Genomic DNA, 24778 nt, shown 5'->3' on the forward strand with positions numbered 1-24778 from the left:
GACTGATTGGTGTTCCCTAAATTTAGAAATTAGGAAGATAACCTCATGAAAAGCAAACTGGATGCAGAGAATACATGCTGCATATGAGGGTTAAACAGGAAACTAGAGACACTGAGTATAGGCTTTGCTGACAAAAGAACATCCAGCCTAAGGAAACACAAGTTTATTCGAGTCAAAATGACAACACTTGCCAGGAAGGAAAACCTCAAGGAATTGAGAAAACACTCCAGAGAATGGAAGTTTTGCAGCTTGTTTTATACATTAGAATCAAAGAAGGAGACTCAGGAGGGTTACATGAAATCCACTGATGGTAGAGTAAGGGGAAGCAAAGCAGAGAAATCTCTGGGGTTGGATAAAAAAGTAAAAAGGAGAGACAAATACTTCTTTTACATTTGTGGGTACAGGATACTTAACAATTAACATTTACGGCGCATACGGATGGTACTCAGGGAACAAGTAACAATGAGGGTTCTCTGGCCTCTTGCTCTTGTGAGGCAGGTGTGCCCTGAGGATCTGGAAAAGGAGATTGCTGACATTTCAAAGGCATGTTATCTTAGATGCAAAAGGGCAGGTTCACTTAAATAAAGATAGAAGCTACAGGCCTAAACCGTGACTGCACTCCATGATCTACTTTAGTTAGGAATTTTTATGTTCAGACCATCCTATGTAGTTACTTTCAGTCTCTGAGTTTTTAAGGCCTGCCATGCCTCCCCTGAGCTTGTCAGGTTTAGTATGTGGCCCCTTTTTCATCCACGGCTACTAGCAGAGATGCAGATCCTTGCTTCCATGGCATTAATTCATCTTTAAATCAAGCCTTAAAATCCACCTGGCCTCCCTGTCTCCTATTCTCAGCCCACCCTGCTCTCCCTCTTGTGTCTCATTCTCTATATAGTCTTTCCGTTATCTTGAGTATGTTTTATCACTGTGACTATCACATACTTTTACCATTTGCATATGTGTCTTTCATTCCTAAAAGCCTGTGAGCACTTCAAGAGCTGATGTCATTGCATATTTCTTGGAGTATTCCCTCCTCCATCCCCCTCGCCAAGTCTAGTCTTGTTTCTGTTATTTGTTGGTTCTAAGGGAAAATAGCATTTGAGAATATTCCTATCTACAAAGACCCATTAAACTTTATAACAGCAATGAGTCTAAATTAATTTTGTTTATAATAGGTAAAATCATAAAATGTTTTTACAAAAGTAGCTTTAATAAAATGACAAAGAACATTAGTATCATTTTTGTTGAAGTAAAAACTGTCAAGATACAAGTGGAAAAAATAATTTATTGCAGATTCTTTTACACATTAACATGAAACATTTATACATATATCGATGTGTTGATATGAAATGCTAAATTTAAAGACAAACATTTTTACACAAAAGTAGTTTCACTATATTTTATAAAGATACATATTAATAAATTATCGAGACATTTAAGAACAACAGGCTAATTATTCCAATAGGAATGCATTGTAGTGATAATTAAATTAAGTTTTCTGAACATGGTGCCCTGGATATATTCACATTCTTCTAAGCTAAGAAAAAGAAGCTAATTTCTGGGACTAAAAGGCCAGGGATGGCTCTGATTAACAGAGTGTCCCAGCTTTATTCTCGGAAGTGGTTAGAGTCCTTAACATGTATCCCAAGCTAATGTGATAGCTCAACAGGAAGCAGTGCAGCTTTCTACACCCACTGCGAGTAGTTAATGAGACTTAATACAAGGGACACAATACAAACGATAGCATTTTAGAGGAATTATAATAGCCACGTGATTTGAATGAGCAATCAAATATTTTAATAACAGAAACGTGTGTTCTATATTTCTGAAGGGAAATTGACATACTTCAAAATAGTCACAATTTTCTCAGCATGATATGTTAATTCTTACTTTGAGAGTCTGAAAATAAATCACTTTTTCCCCTAAAACTTACAATTCACTCCTTTAGAAAATGATTTCTATAATGCTATACACCATCATGATATAAAGTTTGTTATATGTTATAGTCATTAAAATATACATATACATATATATGGAGCACAAAACACGTTTGGTAAACCATGGTCTGTATACACAAGACCAGATACTGTTTAGTTTCACTTAATTAAATGCAACAAATATTTATTGGGTGCCTACTACTTACAAATTACCATGTTTAGTAATACTTGTAGTAGATTATGGAGACACATGAAGCGCATATCATCCACATCTAAAGCCAAACTTTAGATAATGTATTAAACCTTGGAAAGAGTCAAAAGCAGAGCTAAAGATGAGAAGAGTAGAGAAAGAGACACGTAAGAGAAAGGCGTGGGATAACCGAAAAAGACAAAACAAGAATTTGTATCCACAGGTAAGAATTGCTCCTAGTCTTGCCGTCTGCCAGGGGATAACTGCAACCTAATCTCAGTCCTCCTCTTCCCACAGTCCAAGATTCAGTTACCATCCTGGTTTGTTTCCTTAGAAAAGTGGAAGAGTTGAGGGATTAGTTTTCAGTGATGATAAAGCTTACAGTACCCCTCGAGAGAATTGTTTTCTGCAAGAAGGTGAACTGCATTCATATCTACGGTTTTTCTAAGGCATTCCCACCACAATGCGGGGTGAAAGAGGGTCACCCAACTGCAAAGACCAACGCTTGAGGTATAATCTCACTTTTCAGAAAACATCAGTAAGCATGCCAACCCTAGAAGTAAATTATTTAAAGTAAAAACAGCTAAAAGAAGATAAAGATAAATATTTTAAAACTTGACATTCCTTTCAGGACTTGGTATACTCTAAAAGAATTTTTTGGGAATGTATACATACAGGAAAAGAAATGTAATCAAGTAGTCTCACCCCCTCTAAAGATCCAATACATCAGTAGAGGATCGAAGTCTCAAACCTGTTTCTGATGCCACACATGGTGAATGGAAAAAGGCCAGGCACGACCCCAGTGTGTGCAAGCCCGCTGGCAGTCACGGGAGCGGAGTTTGGAAGCCAGTGTTGTGAGGTCCACTCTAGCACATGGGTTCTGGCTGGAGGACAACCACAGTGCCAGCACGAACCCAAAGCCTCCTTACTAAATCATTTAGATTCTGGAAAATTATAAATCACTCCTCTCTAGGAAAAACGCACAGGGGACCAGGATTGTCAAAGATCCCAAAACACTCCACAGGGAGACAGCTTGGCCCTTAGAAGAATCTAAAGCTTCATGGTTAAGAAACTCTGATGGCCCTAGCCACCCTGGCTCAGTGGTTAGAGCGTCGGCCCATGGACTGAAGGGTCCTAGGTTCGATTCCGGCCAAGGGCACATACCTGGGTTGCAGGCTTGACCCCTGCCTAGGTTGGCATGCGAGAGGGAGGCAACCAATCAATGTGTCTCTTTCACATCGATGTTTCTCTCTCTCTCCCTTCCACCCTCTCTGAAAAGCAATGGAAAAAATATCCTCAGGTGAGGATTTAAAAAAAAAAAAGAAACTCTGATGGTGATCTCAGAACAGTTGAGGGAACAAGGCCGGGGGAGTCTCCTCTCAGCCCAGCCACCTCAGTAGTGTTTGAGCCAGATTACAGAGGAAGAACAAAAAATCAGGTCCTCTCCATCCAGTGCTTTTGGTTTTAATTTCAAAAGCCAGTAAAACCATCAAGTATTGGTTAAGAAGTATTTATTATTCTAACTGGCTTATTAATGGTACAGTATTTCTGCTGCTTTACTTAAAAGTTCATTTCTGGAAGTGAGAACTCTTCAAATAAAACATATTTTCAGTGATTATGATAAGCTCTCCATATTTATAAACTGTCTTGAAAAAAAAAAAAATTAGGCTCTGATTAGTCATACCTCTGTCCCTGTGTTTTTTCTGGATAGAAACCAAACTTGCATTGGTTCTTTTTTGCCCTTCATGGACACTGGGCCTCTGTGCTCCAAATGGAACTGCGGATCTGAATTTTCTGGTGTCATAAGACATCTGCAAGATGCGACAGAGAGTAGGGAGAGAATTATGGAAAATGGTTGCATGGAGAAAGTGACATGTACCAAAGTTATAAATAGAGACAGCAAGGACACCCAGTAAAGTTGTATTTAAAGGTAACTCAAGCTTTTAGAACAATGATCATATTAGGAATTTCTGACATGGCGTGAAATCATTTAAAGTGGAAATAATGACACAATCCTCTCAAATACAAAATAAATAATCCTAAGAGTGAAGGTGATAACTGCTTAAAGGTAACAAAGTCACTCGGAGAGTGAAACCACATGCAAACAGACATGTTCCTTTCGAAACAGTAAATGCTAAGATGTGTTCTCTTACCTGTATGTATATTCAGACACATTTATTTTTCCTTTTTCTCCAGTGGTTTCTGTTCTGCTTGTGAGGTTGACAGTATTCCCGAAAAGACAGTAACGAGGCATCCGCTGTCCTATGACCCCCGTGACTACCTCGCCAGTGTGTATCCCTATTGTTATCTGCGGAAATGACAGCTTCGCTTCAGTAACTTTAATCACTAACACACTAATATTTGCTTATTTTACATTACAGAATAGTGCACTCAGTGTACAAAAATCATAAAATTCCCTAGAAAAACTCCAAGTGTATAACAGACAAAATCAAAACCCTCACAAAATATATCTTCCAAGATAAACATTCCTTTTCCAAAGTCTTAAGATTTCAGAGATGTGAATCTGGCAACTTACATGAGACGCAGGAAAGAGATTTACAAAACAAAACAAAAAAAAAACAAGAAGAGACAGGAGGTATTATCTCATTCTCATGACTTTTTGCTCATGGGTCAGACTAAGTAATTTCAGGTAGGTGGAGAGATTTGCCATCTCTATAAAAAAATGTAATACAATGGATTTTTAAAAATATTTCAGTCTTTGTTGTGAAGATGCCCTTCCTTGTACATAATTAATGATTGCCTGGTCAAGAATATGAACCGGTTATCTACAGAGGTCTACTACCACTATTGTAATATCTATTTTATTTACTAACCTGAACAGATTCACCATCTACTTGAACCTGGCCAGCAATTTCCATCATGTCCAAGGCCAGGTGGCAAATGGATCGTGCGTGGTGGATGCAGGGCTCTGGTAAGCCGCTCACGGTCATGTACTTATCACCAACAGTCTCCACCTAACGAAGCACATATATTTAGGTATTTATTGGTAAGCATAAACAGGACTGTTCCATTTGCTGGCCCTATACAAAAAGTATTTGTCCAAGGCTATCAATAACTTTAATCTCTCCTCCCACTTAGTTCTCTAAAAATTCTAGCTCCAGCAACATGAAACTTTGTAATAATTTGAAATTTACACACATAACATTTGAGGTCTTTGATTACAGGCAGGTGTAGACACAGCATTATCTTTCTTCATGTAATTCCTAGTTTCTCACTATTATAAAATATCCTTATAATTCAGTAGAACAATGTATTGCCTTATTTTCCCTCAAAACAGTGATGGCTTAATGGCACAAGAGCCACTGCCTGAAGTTCAATGATTTATCATGGTCATTAACCACTTATTTTTATGATTTGCACTGTACCTCAGAAAACGACTATAACATAAATAGTTCTCATGTCACTTATATTACTCCAGATGCCTGAGGATGGTTCAGTTAATCTTTCCTTTATGAAGCAATATTTCAATGACTTCGTTTTCCCAATATTACAATTGCTTCTCATTGAAACCCAGGGCAGAAATGCCTTAGGAATGTTTATCTTCAAGTTGATGTTATCTAAAATTCCAGCACCCTTCTCACGCTCCATGACTTCTTTACCTTATGAATTTATATATTTTAGTAAGAATGTCTCTAAAACCAATGCTATGTTTATATTATGTGTGCTCAGATTTGTTAATGTAGTGCAAAAAAGCTGCTGAACATTTCATTTTAACTAGGGAATCACCTGCTCCATTCATTTTGTTCACAAGAAAGAGAATGTTTTACAGCAAGAGGTGATTATTTAAGATAATGATAAATATTGAATACATGGAGGTTTACTATATACCAAGGCTACAGTCAGAGGAATGACTGCAGTACCCCTGGGGTGCAGGGTCTGAACAGCACTGTATGGTGATATTGTTGGGACTTGCCTTATACACAAATGGATTTTTCCGGGAATCAGTCAGTGTGTCAAATCTGGTGTAGAGGTCGTTGAGAAGGTTGACAATCTTCATGGCCCCTTCCCCAGATGCATGCTTGCTACAGAAAGCATTGAAGCCCACAATGCCACTGAAGAGGATGGTCACATTGTCATATCTTTTAGCAGGAACGGGACGCTTGTGTCTCAGCTCATTGGCGACGGATGGAGGAAGGACAGAGTATAGCAGCCTGTTTAGTGGGATTAGGAAAAAGCCATGGTAAGAAGCGCTGGGAAGAGGTTTAGTGCTTCTACTGACCATTTCCTAAAAACATCAGTGTCATTTGCACTGTAAAGGCCTGGATTCTTACAGGACCACCTCTAGAACTAGTATCAAATATTAGCCATATTTAGAAGTAAAAACAAGACATATAGGGAGTATAAATCATTTGTTTTAATTGCATAAAATTCCCCAAGGCCAAGCCAATTCAAACCAAATCAAAATAAGGCAAGTAAACCCTAGAGCAAACAAAGAAAAGTCAGTTTTCCTTTTCAGTACTGTATTCTGACCCTGCTGTCATGATATTCATAGTATGGAGTTGTCATTACCAGTCCTGAAAACACCATACGACTAGCACAACACCAGGAACAGGTTTGCTCTCCGGAATGAGGAACTGATTTCAATTGTTGTAAAGCAGCCCTGAAAGAAGCAGGTTTCTCTGCAGCCTCATTCATGCCCTCTCTTCTGTGGAAGAAACTGGTAAGACAGGTGGCCCTTGGTCTATACAAGAAAATATTCTGTTCCTCTAGTCAATATTGAGACTACTGCAACAGCCTGAGGGACAGTGCTGAGGGGGCAGGTGTGGTAAACACAGCAGGAGAAGGGTGACCACGGATGGATTTCCAAGGAGAGAAGCAGAAGCCAGGGAGACACAGGGGCTCTGGGCTTGAGGGCTCAGAGGGGAAAGTGAAGCCTCCTCCCTTTCTCTTCTCTGTAGTCAGAGAGCATAATGTGCTACATTTAATGTACAACATGGAGCTGAGCTCTCATTATTTTTCTTAGCGTTAGAATTTCCTATCTTTCATTTTTTACTTTCAAACAGAGAAAATTTCATAAAATATCTTAAAGCTATATTTGAATATTAAATGTGAACAGTAGAACTACTTGGCTTTAAAGAAAAGAAACAGTAAAGGGTTTATAATTAAACCACCTTGAGAAACAAATGTCTACTAAAAAAAGAAACAAACAACAAAGCCTAGGTAGTTTTCTAATATAACAGCCAAAGCATACAAACACGTATGACTTTGAACTTTCATCTTAAGGACTGTCTTATGAGCTCCACAAGAGGTGGTATTTTTCATGGAAAAAGTTGTACCACATACCAGCAAAACATACAGTGTGAGTGGTTTTTCAAGTAGTGGAAGGAATTTGAACTGCCTGCCCCATATACTGTCTGAAATTTTCAAAAGACATGAATAGATTAAGGGGTTCAGTTTAAGACTGTGAGGAAAGCCACGTGGTCTCAAAAAATTAAACATAGCTTTCACCTTCATTACACAAGGGCCAAGACAATGGGTTAAGCAGCTATGGATAAAGACAGGCATTAAATGGCATTCTCTATTTCATCCATGGCATCAATAAGTAGTTACCTGACGTGTTCATGTATGGACACAGAAGCCATCCCCAGGCAACTACATATATATCAATGCAAGAAAAGTATAGAAAGTGGTGATGTTACCAAGATTCTGGGTACTCAGATAAACAGAAATAGCTCTTATGAAAGTAAGACAGAGGAGTTCAATTCTCCAACAGGATACCTTCCTGTTATATAAACATTAAAAATGAACACAAAAGGCCCTGGGTAAAATATCTTATGAACATCAGTGACTTAGTGCCATTAATGAATATATGCAAACAAGGCTTAGTAGTATTCATGACGTGTATTCAATGAATTACTTGAAAATGAACCATTACTTTAATGTTACTTGCCCAAGATTTCATAATTTAATCTACCATTCACAGAAAAATGATAATAGCTTTATACTTTGATTTTTTGGCTAATGTTTTTCTTTACAGATGCATTTGTTTTCGTTACAGATGACACTACAATCTGTCAGATTTATATCAGCCAAGTCCTGAAATAAGATCAGCCCAAGAAAAGAAATCTTTTAAAATGCAATGGCCAAGTGTAAGTTCAGTGCTCAATGTAACCCTCAGAACTTGGCCAGACCCTGGCACACAGAGGATGCTCAGAACATATGTCTTGTATAAAGGAGAGAATGAATAGATTGCTGGATTTTAAGCATTTGAATTACTCTAATGATTTTCAGAAAGATGTATTGGCATTTATTCATTCAGCTTGGTTTGTAAAAACAGAAGACATATTCCCACCAGCATTAAGGCTGATTTATTTCTGTATGCATAATTTCATTTTAAGTGATGTGGAAGAGTTTATCTACTACTCCAGAGCTAACATGGCTCCCATGCCTCTTTGGTCTGATGATTAATCTTCATTATAGTAGAGTCACAGTGTTCAATGCCTAAACTCCATGCACAGTGACAGGCTTACGTGTCTGTCTTTTTCTTTTCATCTTCCAGTGCCCGTAAGGTGAGCTGCAGTCTGTCCGTCAGGATTTCCAGTTCCTGGGTCAGTTTGTATTCCTCTCTGAATTGTTCTCCCAAAAGAACAAGGTCACGTGTGGCATCGTGCAGAGGGATGTCACTGAGATACAGGCCTCTCCTTGTCAAATCGTCCAGATTCATCACACTGTTATACAGAGAAATGAGGCAAAATCACTCCAACTCATCCACATGATACTCCCAGCCTTGATTACTGACAGGGAGTATAATCCTGCCATCTCCTACCATTCTAAAGCTTCTCAGGCTGAAGTGGGGAAAAATGGAGAATCATACAAAGAATGTGCTTCATTCTTCTAGCAATTTCAAAATCTACCAAAGAGAAGTGAGCTTAAAATGCATTTTTGCCAAATTGCACTTTTTGATGCTACCAGCCTAAATAGATAATGTAGAAAGCTGCCCTATGAAACGCGATCAGGTATTTAACACAGGGCTGTGATTTATTATCAGTTTTTTCCTCGTTATCAAGAGATTTAAAAAAAAAAAAGTAATCTTTACTCTCTTTAACGGGGATATCTGTTTCTCGTTTCTTCCAAGAAACTAGTTCATTTCTTCCTGATGGATTCTGTGACTCTTGTAACTGGTTGCTTTTCCCTTTTAGACACGAGGATTAAAAGTTTACAACAAGATTTATGACGCATCTTCCACAAGCACTTTATGTATTTATGAGTTTCTGACATGTATTTCATATTCTACTTTTACTTCTGACTCTAATTTTTAAGTTAAAGCTCACTTGCAGAAATAGACCTCTCTGGAAAGAGGCCCGATCATCTCCTCTTCTTTTCTTTGACTAATTTTCTCATTTATTTGAAACAGTATATAAGCTTGCTGAATTTTATGCATCCATGCAACTTAAGTCATTTTTAGAAAAACATAGTATTTATTGATTCAGTGAAGACCTGGTAAATGAAAGGTAGCTTTTTAAAAGTTTATTTAAAAAAAATTATTCTTTGGTTAAAATGTCTTAAGGTTATATTATTGGTTTGAATTCTTTAAATGCAAAGTAGTTGCATTCACAATAATTTCTCAAAAATTACATAACTGAGTTGAGATTTCACCAAAGAATTATAGATTACTAAAATGTCTCCCTATCATACATTCTCACCAGAAATGTCCATGAATCAAAGCAAAAATTAGCATGCTGATATAGAAGCATAAAATGATCAAATAGTTTAGTAATGAAGCACACGGTCTCTTTAGATTTTGTTAAAATGGATATGTAAGTTAAACTTCACTTGCAGAAACAGACCTCTCTGGAAAGAGGCACTATCATCTGCTAAATAGTATAAAAGGCCTGACCATGAGCATCGAAAAAAGGATTATAAGCTTAAAATAAAACTGATTGGTTATGAATACTCAGATTGAGTTAGAAAACTTAATCAAATTATGTTTCCTTAAAACTTTTTTATTATTTTAATAAACCATCTACATTTTTTCTAAATTTCAATTATCTTGAAATTATTTTAAAAGTAAAACTGCTCTCAGTTGATCTCTTTTTTTATTCAATGTGAGTATACATAAATCTTTCTACACACACGGACTGGTACCACATAACAGTCTGTAAAGGTGTCACTACGTGACCGATTTCTGCATATGGTAGCTAACAGACTCCAAATTTTCCGCTTCTGTCTCCATAGAAACCTTTGTCACCATGAATAGAAACTGTCCTTATTGAGAAGCACTCAGTCTACTGAAGCTTTACTTGGAAAGAGGCAGAAGGAAAAAAACACTATTGACAGCAGATGAATATGTAATTAGACCAATGCAAGTTATTAATAAGAAAATATAAAGAGTTTATATTCCCTAATTATGTCGTTTTATTTTCATGGTATATATTCTCAGGGGGAAAAATCATCATTACTCTTACATAGTCTTTAATACTATATTAATATATTAAAAGAAATTGTTACAAAGTTCATTAGAATTTTCAGAAATTTTGACAATATCTTTAAATGAAAAATGATCATGGTAGACTTTAAATAAAAATTTCAGCCAACAACCCACCAGCACGCCAATTTTAATTTGTTTTTGTATTCTGAATTCCCATGCAGCTTTTAGTAAAATACTTTATCAAAATGAGAAAACACCAACCCACAGTTTTATTTCTCTCTGAATCTTATTACAAATGACATAAATTTCAACTTAACAATATAGTTTCAGTAGTGTATCTGTATTAAAGTAGCTAAATATCTTAAATATAAAATAATTCAAATCCAGAAACAATTTTAAAGGCATTTTTTGGTACCAAAAATACCCATTATTTGTGCTTTTAGAATTATTTTTCCACATGATACCCCTTTGGAAGGTACAATCTATAGAATTAGCTAACTGCAGATTAGCTATAGGATTATCTAATGGCATAAACACTCAGAAAATTGTTTGAGACGTGGCAAATAAAACAGAATACATGATTCTTCCAAGCTTATTACGAATGTTAAATGACATCTTTGTTATAGAGAAGTATCCTACAAGAGTTGTAAAATTGAATTACACTTCAGAATATGTACACATGATTGAATAAATGCCATTGGATTCCTTTGTTAGCTAAAAATGGGTACTTATATCCATTATAATTAATCTAAAAATTATTACCTTGGTGAACACAGAAAAAGTATGCTATCTGCTTCAGGTAAGTAGATCATTTGACCTTTGAGACGTAAGCAGCTGATCTCAGTCCCAGTCAGTTCATCTTCACATTCTAATTTCTCTACATCCAACAATCCTTCCTTGAAAATGCAAGACATAACCATTAACTAGTGCCTTTCTCACTACCTGACAATTCAGCAAAAAGGACACACAAACCTCATTTCCCTCCAAACCATAAAGGAGACTAAGTGCACCAATTAGGACAAGGGAGGGCATTTCACCAGAGCTCTGCCAGGGCGTAAGCACAGTGGCTCCCTTACAAACACTGCAAACAACTGAACTGTCTCTGCGTGCAGAAAGGCAGTAACTGTGCTACTGTTTAGAAATTTATTTACAGCTTCTATGATTATTTCTGATTTTCCAGTATGGCTACAGCATACAATACCAGGTCTTATCAAAGAATAAGGCAAGCCTCTCCTGCATTGACAGAGCAACTGGAAATAGCTCCAAATACATAAAGTACGTGTACACAGGACCTTTGGAAGGGCTGCAGGAAGGATGACGTGTGTGCTCCAGGGCATCTTTGCTCTCTCAATCCCAAAGACAGGAACTGTGAGATCTGGGTACTACCTAAATTATCAACCAAATGAGTATTTTATCACTCTTCTCTACTCACCAGAATGGAACCAAGATTAATAGACACTTTAAGGAAGTGGGTGAAGTTTTTTTAAAAAGAATCTTTATCAGTTCTTGTGATTTCTAAAATAGGACATTGTAGCTATACAGGGAATAAATGATGTTGGTTTAATATGTGAAACTGGGTTGTCCCAGAGAGGCATTCTCAACACTTAATTTTGTTACTTCTGATCAGATGACAGAGTCCCATTGCCCCTCAGGCAAACAAAAAATCAATAATATTGCCTTTGAAATAAGACTGCCTTTGAGGTTTGCTTTTGATTTCACTATACCTCCTCCATCTTAGAAAGTCACAGAACACTTCTAGAATGTAACACACCTTACTTACTCACATTTAATAAGACAATATCTTAATTACCTTGCTTCTCAATACGAAAACTGTATTAATGTGTGAAAGGATCCCATGGAAACTAATGTCAATATGAGGACGAACCAGAGAGAAGACAGACAAAAGGCTGCAATTGCCAGGCTGGAGCTAAAAAGAAAAGAACACTTAATTATTTAAAACAATTTTTATTTGATATTATTAGACTAAACCAGCTCAATTATACATTATTTTGTAGGAAAGTTACCTCAACTATGGACTCATATCTTGACCTATGCAACTCATTGATTAAATGGAAATCAAATAGTGTCATGAACATAAAACCTAATATGGATTCAGATGACTAATATTCAAATATAAGGTAATAGAAATATGAGAAGTATTTTCAAAGAAAAAAAGAATAGAAACTTATCTTTTAAAATGTAGCATGAGGTGTTAAATGCCAATAGCTTAAAATGAAATTTAAATATCAAGGCAAAGTTTATCAAGAGATGGTTAATAATAATAATACGAAACAGTTATTGATTGCTTATAATGTGTAAGGGACTAGTGTAAATGTTCTTCCTTTGCTCTCTATCCTCATATTACAACGAAGGGGAAACAGGCAGAGAGAGGCCAAGTAACACACTTCAGGTCATACAATGAGGGAGAGGCAGAGCCAGCGTAAGAGCCCAGGCTTCCAGACTTGTAAGTTTATGCCTGATCCTATTTGGGCTAATCCTGAATTATCAAGTCTCTAATTACAAGTAAAGAGTGTCCCTGGATACATGTCATGTACAATTCTGAAAGTTGGTAGAGTAGAAAGGAAGAATTTTACAAATGGGTTTCAATAATGCCAATCAAAGGTGGACTCTCATCATCTCCCTGCCCCAACTGTTGTCCTTTGGTGCTTTTTCTACTAAGCCCCATATATTCTGTCATTGTCAGCGTTTTTTAAATTCCATTACTTTCCCTCAAAGTGTCAAATGTTGATTTTGAAAGCTATTTTAAGATAGTAGATAGCCAATGAATATTTATTCAATGAATAAACAAGTGAAAGTTCATTGTTACTAGAAAATTACCCATTTTCTCATTTTAAAAAAGTAGACCATTCCCACTTACCGTTTCTGTGTTTTAAAAATACCTGTTGTAGGAAGAGTAGCCTTATGCTTAAATACACTATGCTCACATTTAAACAACTTACGTGATATACGATGTGCTGCACAGCACCTAATACACAGTGAAACGGTTAAATGGATAAGTGATCGCATGTAACCAAAGCTCTTTTTGGCCTTTTGTCTCAGCCCCTAAGGAAGTGTGACGTCATTTACCTGGGGAAGCACTCTGTATATGGCATTGCCACACTGGGTGACCACTAGGTCCCGGTCAAATATGATGTGAAAAGGAAAAGCTTTGCAGAAGGTGTAGGGGCTGATGCGTGATTCCTGGGTACCATTTTCTTCAAATCTGTCCAGATCTTCATAGAAATCCTCTTCCTTCGATTCTTTTTCTTCAATTAAAAACTGAGTATGATCACATTCTTCGTTTCTTTGCTGAATAACCTGGATGCCAACGGGGGAAAATGCCTTAATGATCTGCATTTCAATTAGCTTTAAAAAAAAAAAACCCTAAGTACAGCGCCTGAGAACTGTATTTAGAGGGCTGATTGTTAAACTTTAACATACGCAAATACTACACATGCTTAAAATAGAAAACGGTGTCTGGACATTTATTTGTGAAACTGGAAGACGGAATAATTATTCACAATAAAATTGCAAATCTGGCATCCGTTAGCCTGCGCAGGCTTTGGTGGAACTGGAAGAAAAGCAGTCTTATCCGGTGGGCTTACCCCCCTCAGCCAGGCACACTTCTAGAGCGAATGACCTACAAACCATACGAGTAGTACTATTTCACGTTTAAAATAATATTTACCGAAACGAATAAAAGAATAGAGTTACACATTCAAAAATACTTGCAATGTCATTTTTTATCCATCATTTGGCAAGTATATAAAATTAAAATACCAAGTTGGGTAAGATACATGAAAAAGAAAATAAGGCGGAAATAGGCTATCCCCCTCCCCAATAACATTTCTCAAATTTGGGCCACTGAAAAATGGCTCTTTGCCTTGAATATGCTGAGCACACAAAAAGCAGCTGGCTGGGAGAGACTATCTAGATTAAAATATAGAAAAGTGATGGTTCTCTTTATTCCACAATTATTGTATTAATACCTTGAAATTATCACTTAAAACCAACAGTCTATTATCAATAGCAACACGTTTTTAAAGTATGAGGGCTGGCTTCTTTCACCAAGTAATGTAATTTAAAAAAAAACAAAAACAACTTTTAGTTCGCAAAATGAGATATTCCAATGATATTTCAGGGACAAAAAAATCCACAAAGAAACAATGGTAAAATAATATCTAATTTTATATTATTATTATTATTATATAATATATATATAATTATTTTACGTTATAGAATTTGACTGTCCATGTTATCTGGGTTTTTTTTAATATTCTGAAGGACACAGCTTAGCCAGTCACATATTTTCCTGCTTTCCAGCTAGCGTGTGCTCACTAAATTTTATGGAGCCTTAAGCAATGTATTAAAAAAAAAATCTGCTGCCACAAGGAAAAAAATAGCTTGTATTCCTGTATATCCTTGCATTCCAAGGCCAAATATAGATTTCTGGTATTGCCAGTGCTATGGCTTATATATGTCTCTGGTGGGGTCCACCAGCTGCAGTAATTACAGGCAAATTCACTGAGAATCATTTTTAATATTCTACTGTCATCTCTGTTTAGAGGTGTCTCCATTACTGATCATTACCTTCATGTCGATTTCTGTGCCATGGATTTGTTGAGCGACCGTTTTAATGATTCCAATGACAATATCCTGAAGCCCTTCCCTCTCTGAGTAGTAGTGCAGAATGAGTCCTTTGCCCTTCTCTGCATCTGTGCACCTAAAGGAAGGCGCACGCATCCCTGGGTAGATAGTAGCAAGGTGGTCATGCAGAGCATCCAGGTTCTGCAATAAAGAGGAAATGGTGATGCGTAAATAATGCTGCCACAATGGCAGTGGCCTCCGGAAAGCGAGACAGAGACACAAGGTTCAATCTGAGCTTAGTCGGCAGATCAGTCCAACAAACATTCACACAGCACATCCTTCCCTTGCTGCGCTCAGATAGCTGTAAGGCAAGAACCACAGACAACTTGAAACTCAAGTAGAGTAATTAAGACAAACATCTGTGGCTATTAATAGTTAATACATTTTAAGAAAGAATAAATAAACAAGTGGACTGACTATAAAAAGTATTCCTGAAGCAGAAAAAAGAAACACAGTTATGGGCTAAAGCAAAGATGCACATATTTATAGGTTTGGGGCAGCTATATATGCATGACTGTCATTTCATGGTAGCATAGCCAGTTTACCCAATTTTTCCAAGACTTGATTTCTTCTGATAAAATGAAGGTAACTAAAATGATGTATATAAAATACTTAGCACACCCCAGGTACAGTAATCAAAATAATGGTGCCCCCATCACCTCTCATAGCAAAATAGATTTTGCAGATGGGATTAAGGTTATGGGTCTTGAGTTGGGAAGATTGTCCTGGATGACCCTGGTGGACCCAGCTAATTATATGAGTGACTGAGTCCTTAAAAGCCAAGGCCCTTTCCTGGTTATAGGGAGAGAAAACTGCAATGATATAGAGTCAAAGAGATAGTGGCATGAGAAGGAAATGATACTTGGTTCCAGGTTCTGAGATGTAGGAGACATATGTGCAAGAATGGAGAGAGGCCTCCAGGACCTTAGGGCTGCCCCAGCTGATGACCAGCAAGGAAACTGGGTCCTCAGCCTTATTACACATGGAATTGAATTCTGTCAACACCTGAGCGAGCAAGGAAACGATTATGCCCTAGAGCCTACGTAATGAAACAGCCCTACTGGCACCTTGATTACAGTCCAGTGAGACCCTGTTATAAATGTCCAACCTACAAAACTATAGGATAGCAAATGTGTGTCATTTTAAGCACTTAACGCTTGCGATAGCAATAAAAAGGAATACACTAAGCAATTAGTAATCTACCAATAACCGGTGATTATTGTTAAAGAGAATGTGAAAAACAAAACTATTTCAGAACGCCATGAGCCTAAAAGAATGCGCCTGAAAAGAAAGTGCTAGAGATGAGCCAAAATCGAACTGTGGTTCTTGTTCCAAATGTCACAAAGAGGCCAGTTTAGGGAAACCGGAGTATCTGGTAAGATACCAGGAAAAAAACTGGAGTGAAGATGAGGCAGGTCCATGGGGGCCCGAATTTGAGAAACTCTCCGCCAGGGCACCGATGGAACCATGGCTTGATTTTCTGTCCCCTCCACTCAAGCGTTCACTCTCGCTGCAGTGTATCCCATGTGCGTTACATGTGCACTCGCGTGGTGGAGGCTGGGGGCAGGGTACAGGATGGCATGCGAATCTGCATGACAGGGACCCCGACTTAAAGCAGTGCACGGTCTATTCCACAGAAAAAATGTGCAGAGTGGCTTTCGAGGCATCAATAAAGGACCCAAGAACTCAGACTGGGAAAATGGGATCCAAAGATTTCAGAGGAAAGATGAGACCTGAGTTAGGTAGTACAGGTTGACATTCTGATTCGAATAAACCTTTTGATAGTCTCCTCAACTGAGTGAATCTGGTTTCTTTCTGAAATGCCTTTATGCATAGTGCGTTTTATTTTCTTCCCCAAAACGACACCTGTTAAAATCAGGTCAGTCCTTTTCTTAGCAAAAACATCAATTCATCCCCATGGCCTGTAGAGGCTGCTATTGTCACGTAAAAGAAATCCAGTATGTCAGACACGAAGTACTGGAAGCTTATAAACTATAAGCCGCTTGAGTTCCCAAACTATTTTACTTGGTTGAGTAGTATGAAGGGTTCTTCCCGTGACAAGTTCTTCTCAGGGGAATTCTTTTCTGAGAAGGGAAGACGTGAACGCTGATCTTCACAACCCTCCCAGACCCCTGACACTCCTGCTGATGTTGCAAAAATGTAATGAGAGAAAATCCGGTGAGAAAAGAAAAATGACCAAAAGAGTTTTATACTGATCTCCATTCCCCACAAAGTCAAAATTGAGCTTCTTGCTGCATTTAAGTAATTACCTAATGTTGCTGCATTTAAGTAATTACCTAATGTCGTCAGGCCCAGCTACTGTGTTGTCCATTTTAAAGGAAATAAATGAGTCAACCAATAATTTGAAATATGTATTTTAATAATATTTTTTCAATTTTTCCTCTACAAGGCATTTCTATCATGAGTCAACATGCCTATATCACTTCCATACTCATCTATTTTCACCTTGCGTCATATTATACTAGCACATTTCTACATGCAGCTATGTCATGAGTCACAAGGAGACAGGCACTTCAGTCCTGGCGGGGTAGCCAGGAGATTAGAGCGTCGTCGAGATACACCAAGGTTGTGGATTCAACCTCCAGTCTGAGCACATACAAGAAGTATCCAATGAATGCATAAATAAGTGGAACAGTCAGTCAGTGTTTCTCTCCCTCTCTAAAAAAATCAATTTAAAAAAGTTTAAATGAAAAAAGATAAACACTTCACCCTAAATGCTGAGCCATTTTAATTTAAATAAAGCTATTAATGTTGCTAATAACATGTTGCTTAAATTTATCACCTCAAAGCACATGGGAAAGCAAAACATCTGAAGTCAGAATATACATCTTTAGTCTTTGTGGTAACAGACTCTCCAGAGACTCACTGTTTTATGGAATTTAACTATTAATTAAATGGACAAGTAAAGTGCTTTCCTGCAGCATGAAAGCTTTAACACCACTTACTGTAATATTGATTTTCTTTAGATAGCATCTAACATAAAAACACTCTCGGGATTTCTTAAGTTACAGCTTTCCTTACTTGGTTTTACTCTTTCAACAGTAACGTGATTACTATAGCCTGTCTAATAGGAGAAATGGAATTCGTGATTAAAAATTAAATTTTTCTTATTCAAGTGCATTTCGATTGCTAGAAATGTGCCTTCTTCGTAGACTATCATCATTAGCAGCCACCTCAAAGGCCACAAAAAGGATTCTCAAAACAGCAAGAGAAATCCTTGATGACATTTTATAATATCTTCTGTACAAAGCTAGCTACTCATCCATATGGTTGCAGAAAAGTATTCTGGACAACACAAGAGTTCCATATTAAAACCAGTACTCTTTTATTTCTAAATATGCCCATCAACACAGGCATACAAAGGAAAAAGTACACACACTGCAAAGAAGTATACACATTGAATATAAGGGAAAAAGTAAACACATATATTCCAGCACCAGCAGATTCCAGAGTCAATCAAGGAAACCTCAAATATGCTTTCCCTTCATGCTTCTCAGCTTTATGAAATTAAGAAACAGGGAAGGCATAGGGAGCAGGTCCACTATCTATTTTGCCACAAGATGCCGAAACGTTACTCTGAGGTTTTCATTCTATTTCTTAATGTTCTGATATAATTTTCCTAGTTTTTCCAAAGGAAAACGAATGTACTTTTTCTCAGGAGTCCTGCTTGTCACCTAGCACTACATTTGCAGAAGAAAACCTAGGGCTGGCATCCTGGGGAACTGCACTGCAGTTCTCCATTTAGCACACCCTACAGATTTAGGAAACAAAAGAGAATCTGCCATTCCTTTGCGGAAACACCCTGAAGTTCTATATTTTTTAAGATCTTGGAATGTTTCGACATAAATGCAAATTTTCTTTGTGATATGCATGGCAAAAACGAGCTCATGCATAATTACAGAGGCAAAATTTCTAGACGTGAACTACTACTTTTTTCCTGCTTCCAGGGATTTTTTTAAATTAAAAATCCCCCAAATCCACGTAAATAGGAGGAGTAAGGCCTCTCCTTGAAAGTTCTGAGACAGAGAGATGTTTCAATCTCTAAGGATCCTTTCCCGAGAGGATGGGAAAGAGGGAGATGTCTGTGCTTTTTGAGAACATTACTGAAGTTTCGATCTGGAAGAAATCTTAAAAATCAGTCCATGTAAACCTCCCTTTTTTTTAAAAGAAAGAATAGGGCACAACAATTTCCTTGCTTTTCGCTCCTCGCACTTCTGAAAAACGAGACCAACGCCAGCATTTATTTATGAGAGTCACGTAATTTGAGAAACATTTTAAGTTTTTTAGGGAATAAGTTATTTTAGAATTTGCATATGAAGAATTTAAACAAGCAAGACCTAAATAAAGCGGAAAACCCAGCCCCACAGAATGGTAAGTAGCAAGGCCAGGGTGTGAGTGGCAAGAGATCAGAGCGAGGAAGTTCACACTTTAATGCTACTCTTCCTGCCTTTTCTCCTGGGAGCTGCTCCTTGAGAAACAGCCCCTCCAACTGAAAAGACACAGAAAATCTTTTTCTAAAAGAAACAATGCAAGGCCCAATTTACAAAGAAATTATACCAGTCACTAAAATTACTTAGATGGTAGCACGTTTAAATTGCACAACGTTATCATTACCATCCTCTCAAGAGAAATACTTTAAAGAAAAGAGGCCAATAGTTATAGAATTACCTGTGTAAAATATTTCACTTATGCTATAGCTCTTAAACTCATGTTTTTAAAAAATTCCACTTATATAATACTATATTTGACAGTCGATATTTTGTAAAACTGAAAATGTATACCAGTTATTCAAAGAGAAAACAGTGTTGCAACTCTAAATCTTCCTTTAAAAGTCCTCACTTGTCAATTTTAAAATTGCAGGTTACAGAAATTGGCATTTTGAAAACAGGTCCTTTGGAAATTCAGAAGTTAAAAATAAAATGAATGGTGCTTTTTTTTTTTCCTAAGAGATATTATAAATAATTTAGGGAAGTATTAGAATTTCACAGCTGTTCAGGAAAATCCTCATATTTCCCAAAATAACACTTTACACAAACATTTAAGGATTTTAGATGGGTCATCAACCCCAGATTGCTCCTGGTGGGCTGGCCAAAGCACAATGTTGTGTTCTGGAGGCCAAAACCTGGAGTTGTCATGATTGGAAATCCCACTGCAGGCTGAACTGAGGCACTGGCCGACGATCTCCCACGTATATGAATTGAGGGAATGGGGGAAACTGCCCGCTGAACGAGCCAGTGTTTCCAGCAAACTATGATAGAGTATTCGTAACATTATTCAAACTGAGATTTCTATGCATACATAAGCAGGCCCATAATTTAAATCCTGACTCTAAGATTGCATATTGCTCATTTATTTTTCAATAGTCAACCTGGCAGCTTTCGATGCTCATTTTAATTTCATTTTACCTCTGGAAAATCACTGGGGAGGTAAAGAATATATAATGTTATAATAACGAACCCTACTAAAAATGAGTTGGTAGCCCTGCTGTGGACTGACTTGGGTTCCATTCCCAAAGGCCATGTATTATCTTATCAAATACAGCCAATACTCAAAGCTTCTGACTCAAGGAAATCAGTCTAGTATGTGGCTATTTCTCTGCATTCAAACTTTTAGTCATCTCTAAATAAAGTTATATAGTTTCACCCAAAAGGGGTTTTTGTTATTCTTAATAAAACATTAATTTTGAGATATGGACGTATGTGCTTCCTATTTTTACACAAACAGCAAATCCTCATTTAAAAATAAAAATAAAAAAAAGATATTCATTCATTCCCAGATAAACAGATTGCATTTGTGGAGATACCATCATTAAGAGACTTTACATGATCTCATGAAGTTTATATTCCAACCCAACAAACAGGAAATGATAATACAATGTGAGAACTATGGCTGGGAAAACAAATGTGCAATGAAAACATGAGACATGCCAGTGACCCAAGCTGGGGGAGTGTAGAGACTGAAGAGAGAAGAAAAGTCTTTCCAGAAGAAGCAATTAGACCAGCAGGATAAACAGAATTTATCTAGGTGAAAAGGAGCATGAACAGTGTTCCAGAAAAAGGAGAGAGCAGATGCAAAAGCTCAGAGGATGAAGAGAGCAAGATTAAAATAAAAAAAAATTATCTTTGGCTCAGCTTTGGGAGAGGAAAAGGCAGACAGAATGAATAGGGACTATAAGTAGTTTCAATCATTCTAACTATTTTTGACATTTCCCAATGAGCAATGGGAAATCATTGAAGGGTTTAGGCAAAAAAAAAAAAATGTATATATATATATATATATATATATATGATGAGATATATTTGTATTTTGCATCTCAGAAAAATCACTGGAGTCATAGAAAGGAGAAGAGATTGGAGGAGTCATGAGAGAGGGAGGGAAGTCATCCAATCTCCAGATAATGGTATACTCTCCCACACAAGTGTAGGAGAAATGAAGAAAAGTGGTAGAACTCTCAAAGGTCAGCCCCAGGTGGCTAGTGGCTATCCTATCGGAATAGTGCAGCTTCTAGAACCCAGAAAAACACACCCAGAGGCTGCTTGCTCTCTCACTGAACCACTATAACCCTAGCAGGTGGTCACCAGGAGTCAAGTAAAACAAAAACAATTTATAAACCTATCTGAACACTTAGTTTGCTATGTAGATGTGGCCCTTGAGAGAAAGATGCAATTAAGACAGAGAAAATGCAAGTTCAGACTTTGTTGATAAGGTGACAGTATTAAAAAAAATGGAACATGTATTCGAAAATCCAAAGTCTCAAAATACTTTAAAATATCACACTTTAATCCATCTAACATCATTCATTTAAAGCAGCCTGTTCAAGTTTAATTTACGCATCTCCTGGCAGCCACTCCATTTGGATGTGGCAGCTTTTTTGGACACCAGTAGTTAGGTAAATCCGTGGCGGGGGACTGCAAACCAGTTTCCATCTTGATTTAATGCTGTTTTAAGTTTATAAGAAAAATGTCACTGTGTAAACAACAGACATTTTGATTAAACACCAAAGTTCTTATTTTGGCTGTTGAATCAATAATGCAGCTGGATTGGAAGTCGTTTACATTCCCTCAAAACTGGGCTCCGGTTCAGCTACTATTGCGCTGACATCATTTTCCAGCAGGACCTGGCTCTCAGCAGTCAGTTTGGAAATATCCCTTACAAACAACTACATAATTTTCAACATTAACACATCAAGAAGAAGGTCTCAGAAATGGCCTGTGCTTAAAATAGGACAGACAATCCAAAAATAGTCTTTCATCGAATGTATACTTCACTAGTGAAAAAACTTGTAAGGTAATTTTAACAAGAATATAAGACAAAGGCATTTGGTGCCATTATTTATCTGTTCCTGATACTGACTTTGCAAGGTCTGTTATTTTCCTCTGTGTAGTAGAGTCATTAATATGTAACTCAGAGTGATGGTTCTACAATTTGCCTTGGTGGCAGAGCACCTGAAAGCCAGGGTGTTTTTTCTTGAGCAATAAGCTCCAGGTAGAATGTCGTAGATACCAACTATTTAATTATGCTGTACAAATTAGGAATATTTTACACACAGACACACACACACACACACACACACACACACACACAAACCACGTTATAAATCATAAAACCACAACTACTAGCACATAAAACTATTTTTAAAAGGCAGTTGAACAGACAATAGGCCATGATGAGTTTTTCAAAGAACATTAATTTACAACTTGCATATTTATAGCAACCAAAAGTTAAAGGAAAAATATGAAGCAAAAATGCTAAAATGTATTCAAGATCTTCTAAATAACTATTATTTTATGTGAATTGGAAAAAATGTCACTATGATTCCATTTCAGCAGCAAGATACTCTCATCCAGCTGGCTGAACCAAAGGGTGCCTAGAATCTATGTCTAAGAATCAAGAAATCAGACTTTTAACAAGACCTCAAACTGCTTACCTGTAGGAATTCTCTGACATTAGATCCCAGGACGCGCAAGATTGTATCATAACCGGATTCTTGACAAAAGACAAAAAACATCTTCCCAAACATTTGGAGGATTTCTCCAGCATTGAGATCTGTTTTATAGGTTTGAGATAATAACAAAAACAAAACATGTTATAGGTAGACTATTGTTATGGGAAGAATAAAAATAAGTACACAATAAAAAAGAGTTAAATATCCTCAATTTTCATGCTTAGTGAATATATATCACATGAAAAATTTCTGGCAAGGACAATAAAATGAAATCTGAGAAGACAACATATTACCATGTTAATAGTATAAATTTGTAGCCTAGTATCAAAGCAATCAGTTTCTCAGCTTCCATGACAAACCAGTTAATTAATTTTTAGATTTTTAAAATGTATATTTAAAATAGAATTGTTTTTCTGAAAAATACAGGAAGATCTTGAAAATCATCCAGAATGCACATGATATTATTTTGGGGCAAAATGATTTTTCTTTATCTAAATATACATATTAATAAGTTGGTTACATATAGTATGTACTCTAATATCCTGCTTTTCTATTTATATCTAATTACTATTATTTCTTAAAACTTTAAGATTTTTTCCTGTAATATCAATTTTAATCACTATCTCTCTTAACAACACAGAGATGCAACAATTTATTTAATCAATCCCCTTATTCAAAATGTAGGCTTTTCCAAGTTTTGATACTATAAGTAACTGTGAAGTGAAAGCACACATAAATCTTAACGCAAATAAATTGAATAATTTCCCTAGGAAAAATTCCTAAAGGTTTGAACATTTTTTTTTAAGTGTATGATTTCTTTTTAAACTCTATCCTTGACTACACTAGATATTTTTTAAAAATTGACAAATTTGTATGAAAAAAATGTCATATTCATTTCAATTTCGATTGCAAGATTGGATATATTTCTTCTTATTATTAACAATTTACCCTTTTTCTTTGTAATTCTTGTATTCTGCAGTAGATAGTATTTGCTCTTCTAGTTACATTTGACAAAGCGAAAATGCTTCTTTCTATTCTATCCAAACTGTAGCCTAGTTATAAATTAAGCACTCTAAGAATAAGAGACACTACTTTGAGAAAGACTTTTTTCATCAAGCTTTTTTTTTTAACTTCGCCTTCTTTGCATGAGTTTTGCCCGATAGAGATGTTTCCCGTTTGTTTGACCAACGGCTAACAAAACTTACTACAACGGAGACCTGGGAATAATATTTTCTGCAGGCTACACCTGTGTAATTGCAGTGCTGTGGACATCATGTTGTTACATTATTAACTTATTACATTAAGAATAAATGTTTTTCTTCCCCAACACGTGGTTTTCTGTGGGGAGGTGCAGAGAGTTCCTCTATTCTCTAAAGAGTTTGTAAAAGGAAACACAGGGACTCAGACAACCTAAGCCTAACATTTATACGTAAATGTCCTCGTCGCCGGGGTTGTGCAATGCACAACCTACAGCACTCTACAATGCGATCTTGGACAATCATTCCTTTGGATTTCTATGTGTAACTTGGCCAAAGAAGGAAAGTCATATTCAACTTACTGAGTACTTTGCTTGCAGCAGCAACCAAATCATAAGTTTTCGAATCATCATATATTATTCTGACAAGAAACTGTCCTTCTTCATCTAATTGCGC

At 36.8% G+C, this 24778-nt stretch overlaps 1 protein-coding gene across 1 annotated transcript; it reads right to left on the minus strand.

Annotated features, from left to right (window-relative positions):
• Positions 1 to 1262: 1262 nt before the first annotated feature.
• GUCY1B1 (guanylate cyclase 1 soluble subunit beta 1) lies at positions 1263 to 24778 on the minus strand. Its single transcript, XM_016200312.2, has 12 exons — positions 24685 to 24778; positions 23109 to 23227; positions 15104 to 15301; positions 13601 to 13831; positions 12324 to 12440; positions 11276 to 11409; positions 8616 to 8813; positions 6059 to 6296; positions 4959 to 5099; positions 4278 to 4432; positions 3809 to 3935; positions 1263 to 2453 (listed from the first exon to the last, which is right to left on the minus strand). Exons 2-12 carry the CDS (start codon positions 23199 to 23201, stop codon positions 2430 to 2432), a joined length of 1656 nt encoding a protein of 551 aa, XP_016055798.1. The 5' UTR covers positions 23202 to 23227; positions 24685 to 24778; the 3' UTR covers positions 1263 to 2429.

The sequence above is a fragment of the Miniopterus natalensis genome, chromosome 4, assembly GCF_054644295.1.
Source record: "Miniopterus natalensis isolate mMinNat1 chromosome 4, mMinNat1.hap1, whole genome shotgun sequence".
NCBI lineage: Eukaryota > Metazoa > Chordata > Mammalia > Chiroptera > Miniopteridae > Miniopterus > Miniopterus natalensis.

Coding starts and splice junctions, on each gene's coding strand:
- GUCY1B1 (XM_016200312.2), bottom strand. CDS start 23,201: ATGTTTGGGAAGATGTTTTTTGTCTTTTGTCAAGAATCCGGTTATGAT. Junction 8,814..11,275: donor CTTTTTCTGTGTTCACCAAG/GTAATAATTTTT, acceptor TCTGTATAACAG/TGTGATGAATCTGGACGATT. Junction 3,936..4,277: donor GTGTCTGAATATACATACAG/GTAAGAGAACAC, acceptor CGCATCTTGCAG/ATGTCTTATGACACCAGAAA.